The sequence below is a fragment of the Pochonia chlamydosporia genome, chromosome 5, assembly GCF_001653235.2.
Source record: "Pochonia chlamydosporia 170 chromosome 5, whole genome shotgun sequence".
NCBI lineage: Eukaryota > Fungi > Ascomycota > Sordariomycetes > Hypocreales > Clavicipitaceae > Pochonia > Pochonia chlamydosporia.
Genome location: NC_035794.1, coordinates 2,695,478 through 2,721,783, shown reverse-complemented (window position 1 = coordinate 2,721,783; position 26,306 = coordinate 2,695,478). Strand labels below are relative to the sequence as shown.

The 26,306-nt window shown below is 47.6% G+C and overlaps 11 protein-coding genes across 11 annotated transcripts; 3 read left to right on the top strand and 8 right to left on the bottom strand.

Annotated features, from left to right (window-relative positions):
- Window positions 1-978: 978 nt before the first annotated feature.
- VFPPC_06119 (hypothetical protein) lies at window positions 979-2,547 on the bottom strand (the record flags this gene model as incomplete). Its single annotated transcript, XM_018285210.1, has 1 exon — window positions 979-2,547. One exon carries the CDS (start codon window positions 2,545-2,547, stop codon window positions 979-981), a length of 1,569 nt encoding a protein of 522 aa, XP_018142250.1.
- A 589-nt stretch (window positions 2,548-3,136) lies between these two features.
- VFPPC_13969 (hypothetical protein) lies at window positions 3,137-4,789 on the bottom strand (the record flags this gene model as incomplete). Its single annotated transcript, XM_018291741.1, has 5 exons — window positions 3,137-3,225; window positions 3,299-3,315; window positions 3,398-4,327; window positions 4,385-4,617; window positions 4,673-4,789. The coding sequence occupies 5 exons, from the start codon at window positions 4,787-4,789 to the stop codon at window positions 3,137-3,139; spliced, it is 1,386 nt and encodes a 461-aa protein (XP_018142249.1).
- Window positions 4,790-5,764: 975 nt separating this feature from the next.
- Window positions 5,765-7,147, bottom strand: VFPPC_06118 (maleylacetate reductase; the record flags this gene model as incomplete). The annotated part of the gene is made up of 3 exons (XM_018285209.1): window positions 5,765-6,082; window positions 6,140-6,169; window positions 6,221-7,147. The coding sequence occupies 3 exons, from the start codon at window positions 7,145-7,147 to the stop codon at window positions 5,765-5,767; spliced, it is 1,275 nt and encodes a 424-aa protein (XP_018142248.1).
- A 751-nt stretch (window positions 7,148-7,898) lies between these two features.
- On the top strand, window positions 7,899-8,402 carry VFPPC_06117 (grpB protein domain-containing protein; the record flags this gene model as incomplete). Its single annotated transcript, XM_018285208.1, has 1 exon — window positions 7,899-8,402. The coding sequence occupies one exon, from the start codon at window positions 7,899-7,901 to the stop codon at window positions 8,400-8,402; it is 504 nt and encodes a 167-aa protein (XP_018142247.1).
- Window positions 8,403-8,699: 297 nt separating this feature from the next.
- On the bottom strand, window positions 8,700-9,452 carry VFPPC_16283 (metal dependent phosphohydrolase; the record flags this gene model as incomplete). The annotated part of the gene is made up of 1 exon (XM_018294036.1): window positions 8,700-9,452. The coding sequence occupies one exon, from the start codon at window positions 9,450-9,452 to the stop codon at window positions 8,700-8,702; it is 753 nt and encodes a 250-aa protein (XP_018142246.1).
- Window positions 9,453-10,232: 780 nt separating this feature from the next.
- On the top strand, window positions 10,233-10,934 carry VFPPC_06116 (isochorismatase family domain-containing protein; the record flags this gene model as incomplete). Its single annotated transcript, XM_018285207.1, has 1 exon — window positions 10,233-10,934. The coding sequence occupies one exon, from the start codon at window positions 10,233-10,235 to the stop codon at window positions 10,932-10,934; it is 702 nt and encodes a 233-aa protein (XP_018142245.1).
- A 4,135-nt stretch (window positions 10,935-15,069) lies between these two features.
- VFPPC_06115 (NADH(P)-binding domain-containing protein) lies at window positions 15,070-15,984 on the top strand (the record flags this gene model as incomplete). Its single annotated transcript, XM_018285206.1, has 1 exon — window positions 15,070-15,984. One exon carries the CDS (start codon window positions 15,070-15,072, stop codon window positions 15,982-15,984), a length of 915 nt encoding a protein of 304 aa, XP_018142244.1.
- A 445-nt stretch (window positions 15,985-16,429) lies between these two features.
- On the bottom strand, window positions 16,430-17,104 carry VFPPC_06114 (transcription factor Cys6; the record flags this gene model as incomplete). Its single annotated transcript, XM_018285205.1, has 1 exon — window positions 16,430-17,104. One exon carries the CDS (start codon window positions 17,102-17,104, stop codon window positions 16,430-16,432), a length of 675 nt encoding a protein of 224 aa, XP_018142243.1.
- A 123-nt stretch (window positions 17,105-17,227) lies between these two features.
- VFPPC_16282 (fungal zn(2)-Cys(6) binuclear cluster domain-containing protein) lies at window positions 17,228-17,941 on the bottom strand (the record flags this gene model as incomplete). The annotated part of the gene is made up of 1 exon (XM_018294035.1): window positions 17,228-17,941. One exon carries the CDS (start codon window positions 17,939-17,941, stop codon window positions 17,228-17,230), a length of 714 nt encoding a protein of 237 aa, XP_018142242.1.
- Window positions 17,942-19,901: 1,960 nt separating this feature from the next.
- On the bottom strand, window positions 19,902-20,461 carry VFPPC_16281 (hypothetical protein; the record flags this gene model as incomplete). The annotated part of the gene is made up of 2 exons (XM_018294034.1): window positions 19,902-20,135; window positions 20,192-20,461. 2 exons carry the CDS (start codon window positions 20,459-20,461, stop codon window positions 19,902-19,904), a joined length of 504 nt encoding a protein of 167 aa, XP_018142241.1.
- A 1,896-nt stretch (window positions 20,462-22,357) lies between these two features.
- VFPPC_13968 (hypothetical protein) lies at window positions 22,358-25,689 on the bottom strand (the record flags this gene model as incomplete). Its single annotated transcript, XM_022428899.1, has 6 exons — window positions 22,358-22,666; window positions 22,745-23,502; window positions 23,569-24,472; window positions 24,613-25,147; window positions 25,222-25,260; window positions 25,334-25,689. The coding sequence occupies 6 exons, from the start codon at window positions 25,687-25,689 to the stop codon at window positions 22,358-22,360; spliced, it is 2,901 nt and encodes a 966-aa protein (XP_022284303.1).
- Between the last annotated feature and the right edge of the window lie 617 nt (window positions 25,690-26,306).

Here is a 26,306-nt window from a genome sequence, read left to right as displayed (position 1 = left end):
TACGAATATCGCGAGGAATCTGTATAGAAGGTGAGGTGTGAAAATGAGAAACCATCCTGGAAGTAAATCGAATTGAGTATGGAAGTGGGAGTTCTTCAGTCCCGGACTTTTCACTCCTCGTCCAACAGGCACCGGGTTTAAAGACACTCAAGCTTGGTGGAAAATCTGACATTATCTCCAGGATCAAAGATAGCTTCTTGGCAAGTTTACCGTGTTAGGAGAAAGTCGTGGCACGTCATTATCCACATGGAGTGTGTTTTTGTTGATTGTCTCCATGCCAAGGGCTGGGCATCGAGATGGTGGGTGGTTGATATTGGTCATGTTTCCGCTTGGATTGTTTTTTAATTGAACCAGGACTCGATGTTTTATTTCGTCGTGGTGTAAGATTCGCAAAGAAGTTAAATTTAGCTCGGTAGTACGTCTTGCACAATCATTTTGAGGTTGTCTTTTGTAGTTTATCCACTTACTCGCAATAGACACAAAGCATCACCATATGCCAAGATAGTGGCGTCGACGACGAGTCGTTTGCCACGGCACACATCATTGTGGAGAACAAACCACATAAGCATAACCTTTAACCTGCCTATAGGCTCTTGTCCCTGGCACTAGAGCTGTCAGTGGCGTTTAGCAGTGTGCAGTGTAGAAACGGCGGTAAGTGACTCAAGGGCATTCCGGCGAGAGGTCAAGCCATTGGGCCGTTGGGTGAAGATGCACAGATTTGTGTTCAATCGTATCTACCGACAAGCAAGATTTCTGAGAGGGGCCAAAGACGTATGGGCTGGTTGTAGTATACAGAGCAGCATATACTAATATATTGAGATGCGTTAATATATATTGTGATATGCGCAATATGTATCACCACAGACTGTTGGAACGCCTCACGCTATACTTCAGGAATTTGTCAAATTAAGCATGGCATTATGGGTACCTAGAAGCGTTTAAATAGTAATATTCTATGACTGTTTACAAATTCCATCATTACATCCACCTAGAGTGACCGAATCGTCTGCGAAAGGATTGGGCGGGGTCGTTTTCGGGGCCATCAAAGTCGACAAGGCCTCGTCTGGGCCGGTAGAATCGATCAGGATAATAGTCCACAGACGTAGATGATGACATTATTCGCGGCTGAGATGGACGAACACGATTCTCATGTCGAGGACCGAGCGGTGACGACGAGTATGACCCCCGATTTGCGATGCCATGATTCATTGTTGATGACTGGCTATGTGTAGATCGCTGCCCCTGGTTCCATCGATTGCTTCGGCTCCTATAGCCTCTGTGGTGAGACCTGTTGTTATGACTGCCCTTATTCGTGCTCCGGTTCGCAGTGACCTCAGGGGATTTGTGATCCTTTTGTGTATTCTCCATCTGCGAGGATTTGCCGGGTGTCAGTAGTGCCGGAGCCAGTCGCGTCTCGTCCTCGTCGTCAATGACGATGGTGTTGTTGGCTGTTTGAGGGGTGGGAGCTGTTGGGGCCGGTGTTGTACCAGCCCTTACAGTAGCAGGCAATGGAGCCAGAATTTGAGGAGAAGGACGAGATATTGACTTGCTTGCAAAAGCTTCTCGATAAGCCATGCGGGCTTCGTGAAGAAAAGACCGTATGTGCACCTCCCGAAGAGCTTTACCACGGGGGAATACGTTTTGAGATCGAAGGCATTTAGTAGCCTGTGCCATTATGCTAGAGTCGGAAAAAATAGGATAGCCACACGAGCTAAAGGTGTTAAGAGCTGTTTCGATAATCTCAAGGTCAGAGACACCGACTGCAAGAACGGGTGGGTGATGAGGAGAGAAGTTGGCAGGCTTCGGTGTAGCCTGCGTCTTGATCAGAGATCCCAAGTGACAGAAGAAAGAATAGTCCAACGACGGCTCTCGACCATTTGCAATCTGTGCAGCATAGTACCCGCTGCATAAGTCATGCAGTCCCCGGGCTCGTACGGATGAAACGACGTCTCTCATGGTCTGCATTGCCTCGCAAGATGAATTGCTTGAGGCGAGCTTCCATGGTCGGCGGTCGTCGTCCCGGCAAATCACTGCGTATTGTATAGCAGCGGTGAGATTCCTGGCATCTGCCTTCCAAAAGGAATGGCAGATTAGTTTCAGCAGTACCTTGCAAAAGGGCTCGGACCAAAGTTGGCGTTGTGAGTTGTTGGGTGACTCAGTTTCCGGACCCAAGGACTCGACTGCATAGACAAGACCGTGGCGAGGAGAGATTATAGACAAGGGCGAGACTTTGAGAATCTTGCAGCAAGTTTTCCAAAGTTTGAGAAGACGTGCGTGGTCTTGCGAAATGGTTTCCAAGGCTGGTTTAGACGATGACTTTTCCCATGTTGACATAAACCATGCCTCATCGTCTGTGCTCCATTCATCATCGATGATCGGCTGTACAGGACCAAGGATTGAATTCTCGAACTCCTGTTTATTGAAATTCGCCCCTTGGTTTGCACTTTTCCAGTGTTGTTGGGCTGCGTCCAGCCGTTTTCGAAAAACTGCTGAAAATATGCTAGTAGCTCTGAGGGTGGCTTTGTCTGCCACGTTGACCTTTGACATGGTTCTTGGGGAACTCCCTATTTTGCTCTATACACGAAACAGGGGAGATTGAGGGCAAAAATTGGACAACGCAAGACTTGCATGAGACATGGAAGTGGAAGAATTGACATTTTTGTGTAACATTGAATGCTGGAAATTTCAGCGGCTTGTTGGTCAGTTGGAATTGGACCTGACAGCTGGCAGACGGACAATAGACAGCTGCCAAAGGTGTCAAGTCTTGTCCATGTGAGCAGCCCACATAATTGGCAGGCAGAACAGGCAGCACCAGACATGAAAGAAAAAACATTCAAGTCAGTAGGAGAAGGCTGGTGAGGAGGGACCATCAAATGCTTCGAGGTGACTTCCTATGCTTGACACAATTGGAGAGATCATCCCATACAATGCATTCGTCTTGACGTACTATCTGATGTAGATGACTTGACAAAGGGAAACCAGACTCCGAAGGCAAAATTTTGACCGAGTCTTCCTTCACCACAACGGCTTAGACCCAACATACCAAATATCTCGAGTTACACTGTCGTCCCCAAGTTCAGGGCCGCCCCTGTCACATTCCAGGATGTGCAAGAAAGACTTTTTTTCATAATCATATTTAGGATTGGCGTATGGCTTTTCGTATGTGGAACTCGGGATACACGTATGTGCCATTTGTCATTTCGTCATCGGCTCCGTAAAACCTCACTAGATGGCAGAATCAGCTTTCAACATGCTAACCACCGATTCAATATGGATACAAGAACCACCTACAACCGACTGAGAAAGGGCCACTCCCTGCACCGATCGGAAGTCAGCTAGAAACAAGTCAAATCAGCTCCTGAGACATGACGACGTTTTATTCACGAGAAAAGCTTACTTGCTTGTCCAGTTAGCAGGCGGCGTCACATCACTTGGCTGAATCAAGATCTCAAAAGGTCCATCCGATTTCCCTGATAGGCTGCTCCCATCAGGAAACGTCATGCTACTACGATCCCCAAGAGCATATCGCTTCAGGGGGTTAGGGATCAAAAACAGGTCCTGGTTATATGCGGTCAAGCTCCAGAATCCTCCTTCAGAGAGGCGAGGTTTACGCGAAAATCGGAAGACACACGCCTCATCCGGCGCCAGTTTCATGGCTGGCGAGACTGGGTACACTGTTTGCTCTTTCGTTATGGCGAGGTATCCTCGTATTGCGATGGAATACCGCATCTGGTAAAAAGAGCCATAATATCCCATTGGTTGTGTAAGCGTCCAATTGTTCCCCATATTTTGGATAATGCCCGGCATTGTGCGTATTGCTGCGACTGATGTATCGGCTGCTGCAGATGCGGCGCTCAAATTGGTATTTGGTGGTTGGTTGAAGCATCCGTTGGCAATGCCTGCGTTGGAAAGGAGATTTGCGACCCATGATCTATCCTGGGGGACGACGGGCTTGTTGTGTTCGGAGAATACAGCTGTTAATCTGAGAACTGCAAGTTCCAGTGAGACGTTTGGTCCTGGTTGATAGTACTGGTCTGTGAAAGTGGTCAGGTTGAAAGGCGGAATGTCGCTGACACTGAAACCACGGTGCTTGACGATTGACATCTTATTCTGGTACTGGTGGACATTGTCTATATCTCCGGGTTTGTTCTTGACGAGTACTCCTGTGATACTTATACCGTAAGGCGTAGGAAGATTGATGTATGCCCGGTAGCCTCCTTGGACACCAGTGTATTGTACGCCGGGGCCGTCCGGCGCATATCTCACCAAGTAGCTGCCAGGTTTGTCTTTGCCAATGCTGCCAATGTTTGCAACGTTGTTTGCATAACTGCGCCTTACATTAGAACAAAACGGGCAGTGAGATGATGTCAAGTGAGGAGCTTACAGGTCGAGGAATGACTGCGCCCAGTAACGATCATCAAATTCTGGAACGGTAAAGTTCAACTCGGACGTGGAAAGGTCGAGAAACCATATAGAATAGACAGTGTCCACATTTGGCCGCACAACGGCAATGGCTCCTGGTGATGCCACGTCCCGCTCATGATACAAGTGGTTCGTCTTGGCCGAGTTATTGTACGGCTTGAGGAAGAGGCTAAGAGCATGAAGCGGGTAGCCGTACTGTATGTGTGTTTAGTTCGACTCCAGTAGCAATACGAGACAAGAAATGCCATACCATGTATGCGAATCCAAGCGCGTTTTGAGCACAATTTTGAAGCACGCATGGCTCTGCAACTGTCCTGCCCAGGGTCGATGCTCCTACTAACAGCTGGCTGAGGTATTCATATCTCATTGTCACGAATACATAGAATCCGGAGCAAGTATAAGCACCGGACAACTTTCATGGATCCCAAGCTTAATTCGGTACGTGGGTGCTGCGCATCATATATATTACCCCCCTTTTTTTTTATTTTTTATGCCGAAGTCTTCCTCCAGTCCTCGGTTTGCCATCCCCGTGCGGATTTCCGCTAGACACCGGGGTGTCACGAAGTCTCAACTCCACGGTATCTCAGATCACTGTCAGGCACGAGCACTGCTCAGTCGCCTAATTAGGCAGGGAGAAGACCAGTATATCTATTTAGGTAGTTAGCATGTGCATACATGTCAACTAGTATATATTTCCCCATGGCCCTATACTTCAGGTGATCCTCATGCTACACCTTCCGCTATTACTATCAGGCACATGCGCGGCACACGCTTAGTATACGTATGGTAGATGCTTAGTATAAGCTTGACACATGCAATCTGCTACTTTCTTATCGCCCACCTGGATCTAACACGAGATACCGTGAACCTGGGATATTTGATGCGGTGTGCCCCTTGTCAACATGAGTTTGTCGTCATCAATTCACCGCCAGAGCGGAGATCAATGCTACCTGTGTAGTCACCATTGACCGGTTCACTTGCGCCATCCAATGCATACTCACCATCACCCGTATGTGTCTGAACGGCTCGACTGGAAATATATAGCTACTAGTGAGTTGCGGACTGCGAATCAATTGTTCCTCAATAGGAGTCACTCCATGTTCCCCAGCACTGAGCCTTGAGCCTTTTTATCGGAACATGGCCGAACAGTCAAAACTCCCACAGCACAACACCGACGCAACGGGACGGAATCAAACTTGCATGAGATCCAATCAGCCAAGTCTTCGGGAAGTGTCTGCCAAACTACTTGGCCCAGTTGGTTCTCAGACTCGACCTGTCAATGATTCAACTCCAAGTCTAATCTATACAAGGTGAAAGTCATGTCTATCACCACTGGTCTAGTCTACCTGGCGCTATTCAGAACTGTCAACAGATCTTCCAATTCCATTTGTCTCTTGCCACCGCCCCAAACATCAGTCATTGTTTTGTCCGCTATCTTCCTCACTTCCTTATCCGACGTGACATTGACCTCGCTCAATTTGCTTGGCAGGCCGAGACTTTTGACAAACTTCTCAATAGCATCGGAAGCAGTAACTTCTTGCCAGCCCAGAGTGTTGTTAAAAATATCTCGAATTCTGGCTTGCGACTGTTGGTAATGAGGATTTTTCAAGTTGTCTAGTTGCCAACGGAGGACTGGCGCCAACATGATGCAGCTAGTTATCTGCAATATTGCGTTAGAAGCACTACAGACAACGATGGGTATCAGCCATGTACGTACACCATGCATTACTTTTGCCACTGAGCCAAGCTATGTAAAATGATCAGCAAACTCATCTCCTATTTGATGCCGGTTTCGTACCTGATGCCCAATTGCATGGCTTGGACCCATGGGAACCCTCCAGATTAACAGGCCGGTCAAAGCCTCTCTTGACCCGAATTGGCACTCCGAAATGCCCTTGAGGAGTAAGTCGTGATCTTCGTCTTGGGATCCAGATTCGCCTTTGCCTTTTGCCTGTTTATATTCTGTCAAACCCGCAACCATGCATTTCAGACCCTCCTCCGCATGCACATTCACTCCTTCATATCCCTTCTCACTGGACAACGGATTGCACATGAGTTCAACGCAATGGTCTATGCAGCGTACGCCACTGCTCAGCCAAAGATCCTCAGGACTTGTGCTAGCCAATTCAGGGTCCAACAAGATGAGATCAGGTTGACCTTGGTCCCAGAGGCCAAAATGCTGCTTCTTTCCCTGACTATTTGTAGCGGAACTCACAGCGTTCCATTCGGATGCAGACAAACTAGTTGGAACGACAAGTAGTTTGCACTGTCGAGGTTGCAATGGACTTCCATTCCTTGAATCCGCAATTCCTCGGTCCTTGTCAACCAAGCTTTCCATGTCATCGACACTAAAGTCAGAGGGTAGGTTGTTTGCCAGCAGAGAAGCAATCTTGCAGGCGTCACTATAGGAACAGCTGCCCACGCTGATGACACAGTCGATGTTGTGTTTCTGGATGTTGATGGCGATGTCCCGAACATCGGCGTAAGGTGTATGAGTTCGGACGCCTAGCTTTGTATGTACCAACTTGGAGCCCAAAGTTTCTTGCAATCTAGAGATTCTGTCGCTATTTGCAGCTAGTCCCTTGCTAGCCACAAGCATGATGCGGTGGCTCTGCCATTGTGAAACTGCATCAGGGATATCCTCCAGAAACTTGGCATTGAAGATGGCATCGTAGCCCTGCCGAGAAGGGGCGTCGATTTGCTGAATGCGGCGTTTTTGCAACATTTTGTTTAGATGTTTATTTGATGTAATTCTTTTTCCTGGTGTTTAATTGCGACTTGCAATGCGGTCTATATAATGTCTTCTTACCGGTTGACGTCATTTGTTCCACATCTTGTTGCGAATCTGTTCAATTGAGTCAGACTTTAGTGGACAAGTCGGTGCCGTGATACCCGGCGGGGAGGAAATTTGGAACTCAGAAGCATTAGAGAGACCAGTCCGCTTAAACGCGAGTTCGTTCAAAATCTGGTCAATTTGGATATGCTCATGGCATGACCTATGGTTGGAACCTTCGTAAGCTGTGTGCAGTTCGGAGCACAAAAGTCAACCGCCAGTAATTGACTTTAAATAATTGCACCTGTGAGTGTTTTAGTGACTGGAGTCTGAAAAGCTGCTCTGTGGAATGATGTTGGAGCGTGTGCAGTCAATTAGAACGTTGTGGCCAGTTACGGCCCAATTCAGTTATAGAAATGTGTAGAGTTTGGACAGCTAGATCAAGGTTACTAGTTGACAGTATTGCCCAATGCACGTCGTATTCGAATTGAACAACACGGCCCAATGTGCGTCGTCTCTCTATCAGCCTTAGCGATGAACATAAGAAAGCCTGGGTTGGAAAGTACCAGGTACCTCTTACTAATAAGCATAACGCATCGCATACACACAGGACCTTCGGAGTCGCAACGACCAGACAACCCGACGGTGCCATCGCCGCGTTGATCAAGTTAACCCAAGCCGGCCGGTGCAACAAACAACGCTGATGTCCGGAATAGTCATCCGTGATTACGACGTCCGCTGGACGGAAACGTTCGAAAAGCTTCGACAGCAAATCTTAACCACACTGGGTGGCCTGATCCAGGGCGTAGAGCACGTCGGCAGTACGTCAGTCCCAGGATTGCCAGCCAAACCAATCATCGACTTGGATGTCATTATAGCAAACAAGGACAAACTCGACAGTGTAATCAGCGGTTTGGCGACGCTAGGCTATAGCCACGAAGGTGATCTAGGAATTCCGGGCCGGGAGGCATTTGCAACTCCGGCAGGCGCTCCGGCACACCACTTGTATGTTTGTGTACAAGATAACGCAGAACTGCTGCGGCACATTGCATTCCGGGACTACTTACGTGCAAACCCGGAGATGGCTCTGGAATATGGGGAACTGAAAAGGATATTGGCAGCGAAACATGGCACAAACCGGGGAGCTTATGCTGAAGATAAGAGCAAGTTTAGTCTTGGTGTTTTGGAGCTGGCTGCCAAGGAATGAAGGTTGGTGATGACAGATCACGACCTGGCATCACACCCACAAACAAGCGTTTATCATTCGTGATGCGATTGCACCTTCAGGAGGTCGAATCAATAGACACGGACAGGGACCGAACCGAATCATGTATTTGCCTCAAGACACCACCATCTCATTCCTATTATAAGAGAGATCAAGCTGACAGAGACTTCTGTCTATTATACTAACTAGGTTATTTTAACATTGCCATAATGCCAAAAGCTTCTTAAAAAGATAGCCAAGAGGCTGCTGACCTGTAAAATTGGCAGTTCAGGTAGCCTATCACTCAAATTGCCCGAGCCCCTCTAGACCGCCCATCAACCCGAAATAAGCTTGATTCTCTTCGAATTTCTTTGCAAACTCGTCTTTGCCGTTGCCCTTGCCATCGAGTCCATGCTGTTTCCCAATCTGGCCAACAAAATTATCATATGTAGTATCTGGCTTGTACTTGCACAGACCGCACATCATGTCAATAAAAGCATTTTTGAAGCCGGCTCGTGGGAAAGCAGCCACGATTTCTTTATACTCTTCTGGAGTAATGGGACTGCCGGCTAAGGATAGGTTGGGGCCAAAGAAATCAGCGGATATACCAAGCTGAGTGGCCCAGACCTCGGGTTCCTTGTATGCAGCGATGGACGGGGACGAATGCAAGGCAATAGCATCCCAGACTACCTGCAGTCGGCGTTTGTCCCATTTACTGACTTCTGCATCCGGGGAACAGCTGATGTAGTTACGGGCCATGATGGCCCCATCGACTTCGAAACGTCGGTCTTTGGATATTTTTGTATAGTCCGAGGACCATCCGAGGTCGTGGAGCAATGTTGACAGTACAACCGCCTCCGTATCAACATCTCCCGTGTTAAGAGGCTCAAATTTACGGATGAGCAACAGAGCAAATGATGTGCTGCGCAGACAATGGTTGACAGTTTGCGCGTTGGTGATGCCCTTGGTGTACTCGAGAGCGGCTTTGACTAGAGGAGTCGAAGGAATTTCAATCTGTGAGATTGGGAACGATGGAAAGGTTGAGGATTGCATGATGCGTAGTTCTTAAAACGAAATTCTGTTGCGCTTGAATGTTGATTTGCTTCGCGTCTTCACAAAGAAGGAGATACCCTCAAAGGATCAGTGTATGTAGGTTGATTTTAACGAGCTTCAACTCGACATTCTGGCCTAACCAGAAAAGGTAGGAAAACCTCACATCCCGATCACTGCCTCGGAGCAGTAAGCTCTTGGCAATCACCAGTCGTCGCCTTCGGTATACTTGTGTCGGACTGAAAGCCGGTAAGCGTGGAGACGATCGCCTGGGCCTGCACCCTGGCGATGGGACGCAACACAAACAGCTCCTCACTGGCGCAATTGCGAGTAACCCTCTCGCCCAAGGATTATGATGAGGTATCATGTGGAATCTCGCCGAGAACCTTCGGCGCGGAGTCAACGGGAGTCAGTGGTTACGCGTATTGATAGATAGTTTCTGACCAGATATTGATCGGTTCCACGGGATGATGTTGAATCCTAAGCCACGAACAACTCCTCTTCCAAACTAGGTAACAAAGATTGGCATCAGATCACTTAATCGGGGATGGGCTGATTTTGGTGGTTCATGGGGACTGGTGATTGGCGGCCCAGCCGCCTTTAGCCTGAGTGACAGAGTTGATAATAAGTCAGCATGTAGAAGTCGTCTCAAGGCTGGAGTCGCCGGTGAAAATGTATCAAATATATAGGCACCGGTCACACTTAGTTATGCGATTGTCTCCTCTGTACAGGCCAACTGCCATCAGGGCACTCAACTAAATGTCATCGCATACTACATCGAAAATGTCTTTCATATTCACTCATCAAAATGCAGAGATGCAGTTAGATAAAAAGCATACTGCCCTCGTCTTTGCAGATCTTCAAAATGAGTTTCTCACTGAGACTGGGAGCTACTATCCGATGATAGCAGACAAGCTAAAGGAGCTCAACGTCATGGATCACATTGAACAACTCCTCCAGTGCGCAAAAGAAAACAATTTCTTTGTGATTCACTCACCGCACTATTACTACCCTACTGATCGCCAGTGGGTTGCTCCACCCGGTGCCATTGCAGACTATCTCGGAAAGCATCCCAAAGGATTTGTTGGCCGAAAGGATCCCGTTGACTTGGAAGCCTTTGTTGGTTCAGGTGCAGACTACCCCGAAAGGCTGAAGCCGTATCTTATGGACGGACAGACAGCAAACACATCACCTCATAAGGGTTTGTCGTGCCAGTCAAACGACCTGATAAAGCAACTTCGCATGCGGCGCATTGAAAAGGTTATTATTGCTGGCCCTGTAGGAAACCTATGCTTGGAGAATCATATGCGGGACATTCTTGAAGCTGGTTTTGAGGTCGCGGTGGTGCGCGATGCTATTGCTGCCGGTAAGAACGAGGAGGGAGATGGTTACACAGCTGCGATGGTTAATTACCGATTCATGGCCAATGCCATGTGGACAACGGAAGAAACCATCAGGCGCCTGAAAGCTGTAGGAACTGAGTAAACTCAACAGTTCTGTCACAAGGTACCATGGGATATCATGTGAGGGCTCAAAGGCTCCCAAGCCACTGACTCTACCATGACACCTTCTTGAACATCACTGACTAGTAGTGTATAAAACCGAATGTAACGGAAAAAGAACACCATGCTCGATACTCTTGAGCAACGTCGCTTCTAGGTTACCACAGCCTGTCCTCATTCTTCATCTGCAATGAAAAATGTATCTTATTGACAATTCCCAAACCTGAATGTCTGCCGATATAAAGGTGCCTGGTTTCAATGTTATCCCTTGGGAACCCCGTCGTTACAACGCCCACTTTTTATGTCAAAATATATTATATTACTCTGTTTCGCATATTGGAGAAAGCTAGCACCAGCCATTACTCTCTAGCTAGGACTAGCATGTTTGCACGGGCCTGCAGCCATACTGAGACAGATGTCACTCTGGCTCGTATTGAAAGTCAGCACGATTCATCACTCTCTAGCTAAGACAAGCACCTTTACACGGACCTGTAGCCGCACTGATACAGATGTCACTCTGATTCACATATCCAAGAAAGCCAGCACCACTCAACACTCTCTAGCTCGGACTTGCAGACCCCTTTATATCTTATATTTATGCCAAGTGTATCCTCTAACCCCGCTCCAGAGTAATACTAATGGCTACATTAGTTGCTTGCTTTCGTTATTTCTTTTTGGCTGTGTAGCGGCCCTAACTGGAATTATACGAAATAAATGTGGGATAACCTATCTTCATGTCAAACAGCACAAGAGGCACACTGGTGCCGCCGTGGTATAAGGACACAACGCCGGATACTGAAGAGTCAAGGATGATAAGCATAACATTAGGGTTCACCCTTGGAATGGGCCTCTGGACCGCAAATAAGGCTTTCACTCAGACCCGGGCTAGTTGGAAGAGACATCATCGCATTAATGCCTATATACTCTTGATCTGGGCTGAATTCGCTGGCTGTCTTGTCTATAATACCATCTTTTGGTTCTTTCTAAACGGCCATTTTGGGCCAAGGTTCGTTTAATTATCATATGTTTATATATTACTAAGTACTAAACCACTATTAGTTTCGAGTACTTCTTCGCGATAGGCAAGTTAAGTCCTGTTACCAGATTATAGCTATGATAAAGACGCGGCAAATAACATCAAGGAATATATAGTCGTCCTTTGGGCCATACAGGTATGATTATCTGCTGGTGGCAAAAGTGGCGCGATGTTCAAGTATTCGAATCTCGAGCGCACGTTTTTCTAATAACATCGCACTAGGTCCAATGCCTTCCACAAATCATAATCAACCGAATACGTATCTTAATGGACGTTCCAGCCCACGGAACCCAACTCAAATGGGTTATATTTGGTGTCCTCCTTGTCGTCAATATTAGTGTTACCTGTGTCTGGATTCCTGCTAGGCTACAGATTAACAAGTCATATATATTCTTCAACGAAATTTGGGATCGAATCGAAAAGGTTATATTCCTTATTATAGATCTTGGACTAAATCTAACATTTATCTACCTTGTGAAGGCGCGGCTTATAGCGCGTGGCTTAACCAGGTATAATACCTTATTTAGGTTTAACCTGGGCATGATCTTTTTCTCTATATCACTCGACGTAAGTGAACTAGCCTAGGCTTATCTACCGCGAAAAACTGGTCTAATTACCTCTAGGTTATTACTATTGGCTTAATGTCTCTTGAGTACACCTTTGCGTTAGTACTCTTGAGTCCTGTTATATTATTTGTATGACTGACTAACGTCTTCTAGATATGTTCAATTTCAAACTCTGTCAAATATAATTAAGCTGCATATTGAGTTGACGATGGCCGACCTTATAGTCCGGGTGGCTAGATCCTCTCAGGAGATGGAGCAGTACTCATCACGAGGCTACAACAATTGTCCCACTGCGCTGTCACCTTGGCCATCTGATCAATGATGGTATCATCAGCTAAGAAAGCAGAGTGAGGGCAAGACTTCTTAAGCATTTAGCTGCTTGATAGTAACTGGGTAGCTGTAGATAGTTAACGGTCTTAATTTCTAACCTCCTATTTCTCTAGATTAATCCATTCGCCCAGTATTTATGCTTGTAGTTACCCTACTTCTAGAAAGCTGTGAGTTGCCTGATAATTCATTTTGATGCCTTCGTGCACTCTCGGAGCATTCTATACGCTGAGACTGCATTTGAAGTAGGGGGTAGTACGGTCGCAAGAACAAGGCAATGAACGGTATATTTCCGTTGCTGCAAGTGAGCTCCCCATTTTCCTGGACCAAAACTCAAGTACTGACAGTCCTACACCTGCCCTAGTATTGTCTGTTGGATTATGGCGGAACTAGTATACGACGCCAGTACAGCTACCGGGACAACGGCTCCCCAGAGTCTCACGTCCTTTATACATGGATATGTGGAGGAGCGTGCTTCCAGAAATGAAATAAACATCACGTGAAAAAAAGAGCCGGCCAATTGCTTCCGTCTGTGGCTCAGACTGTTTAGCTTCGCATTATGCAACGTCTTAGACCCTTATACAATCTGAGTTAACGTGTACAATCGGAGTCTAATGGGACCACACTGGGTCTGGTGAATGTTCCGCAACAGGATTACTACCTGGGTAGTGAGGCTTTTTCGATATGATCAGGTTGAATATGTCCTCTATGCTAACAAAGCTATTGCAATAGAGCCCACAAGTATAGTAACATTGACAGCATGCAACTTTCTAAACATCGACCCAGCTCAAACGACTATACTTTCGTTCTATAATGGGGCGAACACAACAAGAGAGCTTCGCCTTCTCTTGCCAGACATTTCATCTTCAGGAGTCAGACGACTTCTGCAAGCATCGACAGAAACTCTCGTGTGGGTCTCTCCTCATCTCTGAAGCTGTTCAAGGCACAACTAAACGTAAATGCATCTGGACGCACGGAGTCAGCGTATAGTTTGAAACCAATAAGAAGAAAGTTGGGGCACCTTTCTCACTTCTACTCAGGCCGGAGAGCAAAGAAAAGAAACACGTTGACAATATGAAGAAGATGGCGGGGACTAAATCGAACTTTTCAGCAGTTGACAGCCAAAGCTTTGCTGCGGTAGAATTTGCTGTTCCGCATTTTCTTTATTATTCGGAGATTGAAAAGCCACCGATAAAGCCTAAAGAACTGAATAAGTGATGCACTTCGTATTAAAAGATGCAATTCCTAAAATCAGACCCATCTTATTTTCCTACCCCGGCATAATTCCAGCAGTTCCGCGGATCCGCGAATCCGCCGACGGGTCCGCCGGTAACATCAATTGATTCTTCAACTAAATATTGTAGTAGGGACCAGCTACCCTCGTGCTGTTCATGCTTTAACTGCTTATTGCCTACAGTATGCAGTGTAGATCCTATGCTAACAGCACTATTCTCCCATGCTGTCGCTTCTCATTTAGGTGCTGTGCAGTGTGTATGTGGTTGCGTGTCGCTTTGACCCGTCTGCATAGTCAGACTGTCTTAAGCATCCCACTTTACTACAGTATATACATTAGTACTCTTATCTATTTATATATTCTTTATAAGTGTGAAATACTAGTAAGTTATAGCACTTAAAACAATATTCAATGGAATTAAATAACACAAATACTCTTGTTAGACTTAGCCACTTCAAACAAACGTTTGAAATATCATATAAAGTAACAATGCCTTCTTCCAATTCTCAACGGGAAAATACGATTGATCTCCAGTGCCGTCTATTTTTTTTTCCCGCCACCTCATGAAAGTAAACTGAAAAGCCCGCCTCCCCACGGGCTCCTCCCTGCGGACATGGACTGCTCATAGCCTTCTAAATGCAATTCTGTGTGCGGAGGAGGTTTATTGTGGCGACTGGGCTGCTGGTAGTCATGCACTGACAGATCGTCTGTAATTCTCCGCTCCGCATGCGGACCTAGAACATTGAATACGGGGCCGGCAGATTGCGAGCCCTCGCTCAAAGGACGGAGTCCCGATCCACAGCTCCCGAGGAGGCAAGTCATGGCATCACTGGTCTTCAGCCGGCGTGAGAAAGAAAAAGCATATAAAGCCATGCGAGGTTACGTTTTCTTGCATCTAGCTGATTCTGCACACACATCCTCCTTCTCAACTGCTTTTTAGCCCCAATCATCCAAAATGCGCGTTGCTGTGGCTGGGTCTGGCGCAATGGCCAGATACATTTGTGACGAGTTTCCAAAGTACGGACACGAAGTGGTCATCCTTAGCCGAACATCCAAAGAAGAGTTTGAAAACCGGGGCCAAATCTCTCAAGTGGTTACTGATTATTCGGTCCCTTCACTTACCAACGCCATACTCGAGTGCGACGTGCTTATCTCTATGATTCTATCATACACTAAAGAGTTTGTCGACGTTCATCTCAACCTCATCAAGGCCTGCCAGGCCAGTCCACGATGCAAGCGATTCATTCCGTCGGAATACGGAGGCGACCTTGAGACCTATCCTGATCTTCCTCACTTTTACTATCTGACGCGCGATCCTATTCGGCAGGTTCTCCGGGAGCAAAAAGAGATCGAATGGACGCTAGTTAGCGTTGGCTGGCTGGCGGATTACATTGTGCCCAAAAAGAACCGCTATCTTACGGATGCCGGGGAAGCGTTTCCCATCGACATCACATCCAAGAAAGTCATAATCCCTGGCACTGGGAATGATCCAGTTGATCTTACAGCAGCCCGTGACTTGGCAAGAGCTTTGGCACTTCTTGTGAGCCACCCGTCTTGGGAACCGTACACCTACATTTCTGGGGAGAAGACCACTTGGAACGAGCTTGCTATGCTGGTGCAACGACAGTACGTGGAAATGAAGGATGTACAGCGTATCGGCTTAGGCCAGATACTGCATACCATTCAGACATCAGATGATGAGATGGAAGTTCTATTTGCTCATTACCAAATTGGTGTTCCTCTACAAGGAGGTTCCCTAGACCATAAGAAGGTTGAGGCTCATCGACAGAAATTCTTCTCTGGCATGGCCTTCAAGAAGCCTCATGAACTTATTGAGGAAGCGCGCCAGAATCCTAACGGGATCGTCTGATGGACGGTATAGGAAAGAAGAAACATGATGCTATGGTGGACAGCATGATGATAGGTCTTCTACCAGCTCTTAACTGTGTTAAAGATATATGTATGAGAGACCTTCCATTAGCCTTCCTCTAAATGGGTGTGATATCGTCTGGATGTGGTCCGCAAAACTATCTTTACCAACTCACACTCTCCTCTTTATTCTAGGCCCTATAGTATTATACCTATAAGGAGTTTCTAGAAATACATTCAATCGACCTATTTCATAGTGTTATAAAAGTATAATATTACAAATACTCTTAGGCTATCTCTACTAACTATTCTTTAATTTAGTAGCTTAATTAAAATACTTCTTAATATGTAGGTTCCTATAGAAATAGCTCTCAGCGCTCTTATGCGTATTAGACCATAGTCCAGCTTGTCGCCTCCCATGTGCTCTTTGCAATGAATATCGACCTTTACAAAATACAGCAGTACTCTGACAAATCCTGACCACCCTTTGCCCTTCCTTTGTCTCTTCCATCCGTCTTGCTGGCCGGACAGTCAGCCCCTTTATGCAACGTAATCCACGGTATCCCCTCCAGTTGCACCGGCGCCTCCGGCCAAAAAGCCACGTTGTGTATCAGCTTAGCCATGGAAAACGTCTCTCGATAATCCTCGACCAACTTTCGCAGGCTCACCTTACTACTCCCATCCGCAACGCACCACGCCGCCAGCAAGGCCTCCGCAATGTGATGTCCTCCCAACGGACGCTCCCGCAAGCCTCTCTCCCCAAGAGCAACCGCACTACCAACAAATAAAAGCCTCTGGTCACGCAACAGCGCATCGTCAGGGTGGAAGGTGCGCATAATGGCGTTTAGCACGACCCCGATGGATATAAAAAGGCCAGATCGTTCATTCACCACCATGGCTTGTTCCTCTGTCCATTCAGGGGTATGGATAATAGTTTCGATGACTGTATTGATGCAGGTAATAGAATGCAGTATATAGTTGTATGCTAGCTGGATTTGGCATTTATTCTCTGCAGGGTATCGTATCAGGTCTGGAAGCAGACAGAGCCATCGAAACTCGTAGGTTGGCGGCTTGAGCTTTGCTGTAGAGGAATGAATTCCGAGGTACGGGGGCTCGGGCATCTGGAAAAGTGTCTGGATCCACGGATAGAAACGAATATTTGAGTTAAAGTACGCACTTTGTACCTGTTGTGGTGTGTTAAATTAACTCAAACCTTTGTGACGGTACTGTGAGTAGAAAATGTTTCAACACACCAAGTCCACTTTTATGGCGTGGCATACCCCAAGGACAAAGGAGTCCTTTGGATTTTGACGCAAGAATACGCTTATTAGGTGTTGTAAGCCCTCGCTGTGTCCATGAGATACACTCGGTTTGTGAAATATCCATGCGTGGCATTGTATCAGAGCATATACAGCGTACAGAGTAGTAAAGTGATATCTTGTGCCGGCGTCAGCGAGAGCCTTTTGCAACGCCTTTATGCTGGTGGCGTATGATTGCAGTGACGTCGTACTTGGGTTTTGAAATGGCGATGGCTGATGCAGGGTCTCTAGTAGACTGGTAAATGTTGTAATTGAGGTGTCGAATGCTTCCGAGTATCCCCTGTATCGGGGGAGCTGCCTCAATATATATGTTCGCCAGCCAAACAGGCTGTACCCTAGAGAGGTTGAGTTTAGAAAATATATCAGTGTGCTGGAACTTCTGTAGTTGGTATTGCTCAGTGGCGGCGTCGGTCTACAAGGCACCATGAATAGTTGCGCTCCATCCGCGTCCACATCCGGCCGCAGGGAGGTGTTGTTCCCGCCGTTTGCATGTGTGTAGCCTTCACAGTGATAGGCAAATCTTGTACATCGTTTGCATGCGGGTTTAGCTTCGTCGCATTTAATACGGCGGCGGCTGTAGTGTGTGAGTGCCCAGGCATTTGATGTGTGTTGTTTCGATGATGTGTTGACCGGGTACATAAACGACGAACCGACAAGTTAAACACCCAGTCTTGACTTTTGGTGCCCATCGCTTTTCTCCCGGCCTTGATTGCGTTTGCAGTTGCGGTATTTCGAGCTGCAGGTATACAGGGACTGGTAGGATTTGTGACGTAAACATACTGCGGATTGCATATGATATCTGATGCTAGAGTGGGAATTGCTTCATGAAGGCAGTCGGGTCTGGCCGGCTGCGTGTTGGGCCATTTGATGCATCTGATCTTTCAAATGTTAGGGCGCGTGCGAGTCAGTGGCCGTTGGATGAGTGACGACAGGAGAGGAGGACAAAGACGCGTCGTCCTCGCATTATGTTGATACTATATATTGTCTGGTGGTTTCAAAACTCCAGACTCCGGACTCCAAACAGACTGTACTACATATGTAATCAACGAGGGGGTTCAGCTGATTGGCCAAGGACCATTCACAATGCAACATCGCATCTGCAGCATAAACTGAAAACAGCAAAGTGTCAACGGCCGGGTAAATTTTCAGCAGCCAGGGGTTGCGAAAGCTCCATGTCTTTCTATGTCCCTGTTGCGCTGGATTTCCTGACAGGCCCAGCGTGGAAGACGTCAACGTCGCTATTTATTGAGTCTGGAACACCCATGAGCTGAGCTCGAATCGATCGAGTAAAAACCGGGCCGTCCATACTTCCTGAGAAGTAAAGTTGGTTTGTGGAGAGCGCAGTAAAGTCTGGTGGTTTTTGTGTACTTGACGTCTGGTGTTTTCAAAAGTACCAGACATGGGATCCATGGACTGGCCATTGTCCGACTGTTGCAGCGCGACCTACCACCTTTGTACCTGTGGCGGGACATTGCACTGCTGTATTAATATTTGCTCCCAATGACAGACATTCATGACGGTGGTATGAAGCCTCGAATGAAGACTATTTGACCGAAACCTTCCGCTGGACCAGAAGTGGCAGCGCAAAAGCCTTCATGATGCCCTCCCACTCCTTCTCATGGCTATTGCATAACACAACTAAATCGTGAGACTGTTTGGACTTGGAAGCGAAAGACGTTGCAGATTCTCCCGGTTTTGCTGAGCTAAGAAGACTACGTTCTTGTATCATCCATTCACCAATTCTCATTCACCTAGGTCAGGACCCCTCTGTCTGAAGATCTCTCCGTGTCCGTCGGGCCAATGCTCGATAGCCGTCGGCGAGGCGGACGACCGTACCGACCCCCCTGCAGTAAACGCGAGACCCTCAAAAAGCTAAAAAATCTGATTGCGATGGCCTCATCGACCAGAAAAACTTCACATGCTAGCGTCATCAGTGGGCGGTTGGTGGATCACGATCGGCACTTGATTGCCAGGCACGAAGCACGGAAGAGCCGGTTTTAAACTGTCAAAAACTTCTCGAAATGCAGCCACTTCCGTTTCTAAATCGGTCAAGATGCACAATGTCATTCTTCGGTCATTGACAAGGAATTTCTCTTGTCAAATCTCCAATTTTCCCGCTTTACTAAAACTGTTGATGTTGTTGTACCTGGTGGCGAGACGTCTGGAACTCGGGCCGTATCTGATGGAACGTAACTAGTCCAGTTACCTTGATAAGGGTCTGGTAGCTATGGAGCTCATCTAGTTCCCGTGACAGGGAGTTAGTTTGGGAGAAGAGCTGATGCGCAAATTATCATGTGAAGTTCTCAAAGGCCAGGATCGTTCTTGTCAGAGTTTCGTGGCCTGCTGAGCACAATCACATGCCTGACAGGGGAGCTAGGGAATAAGACGGTCAACACCAATTTATTATCATCATTAGTATTATGAATGCTAACGTTGTGGAACGGCATAAAGCGCCACAGTATTAAGAAGGAAAATAATGCCCAAAATATCATGTATCATGCGTGAGCGTCATCCCATGCTCTGGTATCAGTCTATTCGTAACTCCAACCTCCCATTCCCGTCGACCGTGATAAATGCAAATCATGAGCCTGGTGCTGGTTTAAACTTCGGTCTGAGCTTCCCGCATCTCCCGTTGGCGATAGTGGTTCCTGACGTCAGAGTCTTCCTGACGGCCTTGGCGGCGGATGATGAGGCAATTCAGAATGGCTGAGACTAGCCAAAGAATGGCAGAGACGAATGAGAAGCCAACCACGGCCTTGAACTTCCCACACTGCTCATCAAATGGTGAGACGCCCATCCATTCAAACACCCATTCGCAGGGGAATCCGAGAAACTTTACAAACGGTTAGTTATTTGACGCAAAATCCGCAAGGGATGACGAAAACTCACGCTATAGAGCAACCCGAATGTCACCCACCATAGTAAACTCATGATGATGTCGACTGGCACTTGGATGAAGGCGTCGGTAAATGGCAGCATGAAGATAATCGCCGCTAGCATAGCCAAACTGGACGCTACTTCGGTGTATATGAAGCGTCCAAGATCCCACGTGTCTGCACTGGACTTGTAGAGGAAATAACCTGTGATACCGGTGACGATGGTAGCAGAGGCGAGCTGGAGAGCTCTGAGAAGGTTGGCGATGATGCGACTGAGTTCCATCGTGGCTTCGTTAGGCTGCCTTGTGCTGTGTGTGATGCTGTATGAGACGAGTTGAGAAAGTGTTCATGTATTGGCAAGTGATAAGGCTAATGAGAAGCAGTTCAAAGGTGTAAATAAGACTAATTAACGACTTCAAGAGACAGGCTGTCAAAATCAGGTGGCCTTACATATATATGCAACCGACTACGTAAACGACAATCCAAGACACGCAATCACCATCCCTTCCGCGCCAGTACAAACCGGACATGCGGCAAATAATACCGACCGCAAGTATCATGGAACTCTTCCCCCCCCGATGGGGCGACAAGAAGAAAAAAATGAAAATAAAAGAGGACCCTTACCACAGTCGCAAGCTCACGTCCGCCTGTTCACGAGTCACGGGTACCTCACCATGTGCCGGGGTCTTTGTCACGGACAAGAACTACCAGACTTGACATGATAGCGTGATCAAAACAGCCATCAAGTGGCCGTGAGCACTTGTAGGGCTGGTCCACATTGAATCGACTTCCAAATGAGGAAAATGAGTGACGTAACGGACAAAGCTGGAAAACTAGACAGTTATGCAGCCCTGGCGCCGCCAACAAAAAGCCATCCGTGAGTTAAACACCACCATCGGACAAGGGTCTGTATTCGTCCGTCTTTTATGCCTCTTATCGGTGCCAGGGACTTCTGAAATGCCCGATGCCTACGCCATGTCCACGTGCCTGTATGGACATTTGGCAGAGGCGTTTCTTGAGTGCCGGTGTTTTTTGGTGCCACTTTTCGCTCTGCCCTGACATGACGCTAATGACTAGCTATCGCGATAGCAAGACCCAAAGAAGAAGGAAGCTCTTCCAAGGGGTAGGATTCACATGTGATTGAGTATTTCATGGCTGAGTGAAGAGACTCTGAAATGGGTGCATTACATACGTGAGACTTCAAGGCAGTTTCGACTCTTTAGTTACCAATTATCTTCGTTTCATTGTTTGCGTTAAGTAATAAGACTCACTTCCTGAACCCTCTCATGGGTCCTCGTTCTCAAACTTGAGAAATACGCTTTGACCTAATTCTCATTAAATGACCAAGTATCCCTCTTATGAAGGTCCAAATAGACAATGGTTGTTTGTGCTTCAGTTTCACATGCCATTCCAGCCCCAGCAACTTGAGCCTCCTAAGTCATCACGCAGATGGCTGCTGCAGGTCCAATGCCTAATCCTCTTTTTTTCCTGCTGAGTAGCGTACAAAGATGATCCCTCTATTTCTGACACCAGCGCTTCCGCCTCTTCCCATCTCCTTCTGTTCAAAAGGTTCGACGCCATGTTAGCCGCGCTCGTCGGCGTAGATGTGAGTTATCGCGGTGGATTGGCTGGCAACGATCATCAATTTCAGGCTACATTGAGACAGGTCATGCAGTGATCCTGAAGATTCTGTTCTGAGTCAAGGCGAGTTTTCCGGTTTATGTAAATCTTTTGGTATTGGAATCTGTCAGAAATCTGGCACCTACTTGAATTGTTCTGCCCTTCTCATTTTGTTCCGAATCACTCACTAGGATGTATAACAGGACATCATCGATACCTGGGCGATTTGATATTTGAATCTACGTTTTAAGATAGGATCCAATTCCCTTCGCTCTTTTGGTCAACCCTAGCCACAAACATGCACCTTCATCCAAGCATAGTGCCTAGCTCGAAGAGTTGTAATTTCACTCTGAGTTGCCCATTGGTTCGCCTACTCACTACGGCCACATGAATCTCATAGAGGAAGATCTGGAATTTCTTCTTGGGGTAGATTGAGAGAATATAAATAGACATGGTTATTATGACGTTAAGGCTATCTTGTTTATACTGTCGGTGCTGGACTTCTCACCTACCGAGAAGGCTACCAGATGGTTCCCTCCCTAGACTCGATACCGTCCCTTTAAGTCGAGTTCACCGAGTCACTGTCATTCTCACCCATATGGGGGCGCCAGAGCCGCACCGTCATGTCATGAGAAGCCGAGGCCAAGAATTCTGAATTCCTGGCGAAGGCTACCGACCTTACGTCATCAGTATGGCCGTCAAGAACCTGCGTGCACTCGCCGTTATCGGTTTGCCAAAGCCGGATTGTTCCATCCTTAGAAGCCGAGGCGAGAAGAGTTGAGTCATGAGAGAAAGCCACCGAAAACACGTCGCTGGTGTGACCTTCAAAAGTCCGGGTGTGTTCAAACTTGCCCGTTCCAGCAGCGCACTAAAGCCAGACCTTGCAATCTAGAGAACCTGATGCTATGAAATTTGAATCGTGGGAGAAGGCCACTGACCAAACTACGTCGTTGTGGCCCTCAAGAATCTGCGTAAGCGTGAATTTTCCCGAGTCGGCGAGCCAAATCCGGACCGTGTAATCATCAGAAATTGATGCCAAGTATTTTGAATCGTGGGAGAAAGTCACCGGCCGACCCAGGGACTTGTGACCCTCAAGAACCTGCGAAAGCGTCAATTTGTCCGAGTCGACGAGCCAAAGCCGGATTGCCTCATCATCATGAACCAAGGCTAGAAACCTTAAATCGGGAGAGAAGGCTGCCGACCAAATGAAGTTGTCGAGACCAAGAGTCTGGATGTGCGTGTGCTTGCCTGTTTCAGGGCGCCAAAGCTGAACCGCGTCCTCGATCTGAACCACTAACACGATCTTTGAATCGTGGGAGAAAGCCAGCGACTTCACACGGCCATGGAGAATATCAGGCTCCCCCGCATCAGAGCGCCACAGCCGGACCGTCCCATAAGTAGAAATGGAGGCTACTAACTTTGAGTCGGACGATACAGCCACTAACTTCACACCATTTTCGTGGCAATCGAGAACTTGCGTGGATATCTCCGCGTTTTTGTGCCAGAGCTGGAATGCTTTCCCCCCAGCAATGGTGTTGTCGCCCCTTGTCGTACCGAATGAGAGAGCCGGAGCCTCTAAATGTTTTGAAGTGGGCTGTCCCTTCGTAGACGACATGGAGCTCGTGGTTGAGTATAGAGATGATTCGGGTGCTGCCTTGGCAGCTGGAGTAGGCGATGGCAAAGTCTCCCTGTTGTATAGAGCCACTAGCAGTCGGAATCAATGTCCCCGATGGCCATTTTTTAGTTGCCCGAAAAAGAAATTTGCCGGACATCGTTTTGGTCGTCGGCTTTGCAGACATAGCGTCTTCTTCCAAACTCTGTACGCGTTTGTGGTGCCAGTAACATTTTGAATGACCGAACCTGCGGATTTTGGGGTGGTTGGTTTGTTCCTAGTTGGTGTGCATGTACTCACGTCTGCAGGAGAGGTGGTGCCTGTTGACAATGGTATTATTGCACTGGGACTACTATTAGTACGAAGTGGTCTGGGGGTTTCCTCGATGAGTAGCAATTGGGGCGATGAAGACGGTGACTGAGCTTCTGTCTCCCGCAAGGCATTAGACCTCGTGCTGCGCCTGAACTCGTTGTCATCAGAATCTGAATATGAAATGGCGTGGCCAGTAGGCTGGGAGTCCACGTAGTCACTATCATCTGGATCATCATCGTCAGGTGCCGAATCCACGCTACACCCTTCTTGCGTATCGGCGACGAGGCTGGTGTGCTTGCTTCGGATGGTCAGTTGTGTATCACTGACTATATGTCTTGCACCCAAAGTCAATCCTTGTAGCTTTTCGGTGATGATACGGTCCATTTCGTTTGTGAGGGTCTGACATTCCGAAGCAAATATTTGTTGAACGAGCAAGCCTAGCAGTAGCGGTGTCACTTCGGAATGACTACTATCATCGCCTATTTCAATTCCCGAGTGCGTGTCGAGGTAGCCTTGAACCAAGGGTGTCATAACCCGACACCGGTCCATAATCTGCTGGCGACGTTCCAAGGCTAATTCAGCCACGCCAATACCAGGTTGAGAGTGCACAAATCTCCATTGTCCAATGTAAGACGCCATCAGGGGCTTGAAAACCCGCATCGTCCAAGTGTGTGTATTCTCAAGAATCAGTTGGAACTGTATGATATCGTCGAGTTTCGTCATGTCACCTGTCCAGATGGCTCTCATAATCTGATAATTTCCGTTAGAGGCAAGGAAATTGGAGAAAAGCATGCGATTGCCACATGCCAAGTCATTTAACTTGCATAACCGTCTCTACGCGTTTTACGATCCTCTTCATGTAAGTCGTAATGGCTGCTCGGACCACAAACGTCTTCTAAATAATGCATGATCCAAACTGTGACAATGGGTCCGACTGTTGTCACAGTGGGAATAGGAGGGACTTGGGCCTGTTCTGCGAGCTTAACCGCATACGTCGCTGCATTTCTGTTGAGCTGGAGAGCGCGGGCGGCAGCGTTTGTTGCCTGACAACGCACGTCGAGTGTTTTGCCCTTTGGGGATTTAGGCGGCTGCTTCTTGTGCTCAATGATAAGCCATGGATAGCACCTGAGTTCTGCCTCCACGGGCGGATTACGGAATATTCGAAATGGCGTGGGCCGGAGGCCATGGGCGAAAAGGTCCTTCAGGACCGTCCATGAAAAGGATTCCACGAGTGACGGGCTTGGAGTCTGACGCCACTGTCGAGATTCAGGGTCTCTGATACTCGGGACCGCAGGACCATCGGTATCAAGATTGTATATGGGTAAGGAGAGCACGCGGTCGGGCTTGGGACATTTCTCCCTTTCGGATGTATCATGGGCATCTGTTCGGCTGCAGAGGAACTCGGTCCACAAGGCGTCCGCGTCTCTGTTTTAGATGGATAACTATTAGCAAACCTGGTAGCTCAGAACGAATCAAATCAAATCGAATGGCATGCGTACTCTTTGAATGAATCATAGTAATAGTTACTGCGCGAAACTCTTTGATGCTTGTCAATAAGATCTCACTCCGTCGATCATGCATTGGGCATATCTTCGGGAATTTTGTTTACACCTGGGCGTGCTGTCTTGGAGTGGCTTGAAGAAGTGATTATGAAAGAACCCGTCCCAGGAATTCTCCGCAAACCCACCATTGCTTAAGTGATGGGCATCATTTTGCGTTCGCTTGGCCACTGAAAGCACAGGGTCAGGATGAGGGCTGTGCCACTCAATGCTTTCCGGGTCCAGCTGGACGTTTCCAGACTCATCGCATTCGTGTTTGCAACCAAGTACTGGGCAAGAGAAGTCAAGCATGGAAGCACGCAAGGCCACGACATGTGGGGGATATGCAGCTTCTGCCGCGGTTTTGCTCCGAATGTTCTCGTCGTAGTAGAAGCCCTGTTTCGCAAGGCCAGCGCGATCCCAAGTCATTGTGCTGCTCAACCCCCCAGTAGCTTTCATTGGCAAAATTGAAAACAGACGTTATTTGAGGATTTGAATGCCATGTCTTGTGGTTGGGGATAGCACTTGGGCGAGCCACCCCTTGGTAGTCTGGCCATTGATCATTCTACTCCGCAAATGCTGGGAACATTGATGTACCAGACTGCATGTGTGCTGTTGGTTCTGGCTGCAGTTGAATGCAGCATTCAAGGGTTCAATGTTGTGACTTGTCTGTCACACAACATTGAAGACAAGGCCCAATTACACCACCAGACCAGACGCTTATTGTGGCGTCACATTTTCGTGTAACAAACATTGAATCCCGTACCCCTCACAGCTTGGGGGTTCATGGACGAGATTTCTGCATCAACATGATGGTACGCGTACTTGCTAGGGGTCTTCATATCTTTACATTGCCACGCATCAGACAGTGAATGCATGGTCAGGAAATCACAGCACTTGAGAGGTTCAAATGTTCTCCCAAAATTGGGTACTAGGTATTCAGCCAGTTAGATGGAAAGAAATTGGACCAAGGAAACAGCAAGAGGGACGGGAAAGAGCACCTCCCTTAGAGAAGGAAGGAGTTGAAAGGAAGAAAAGGACAGGAG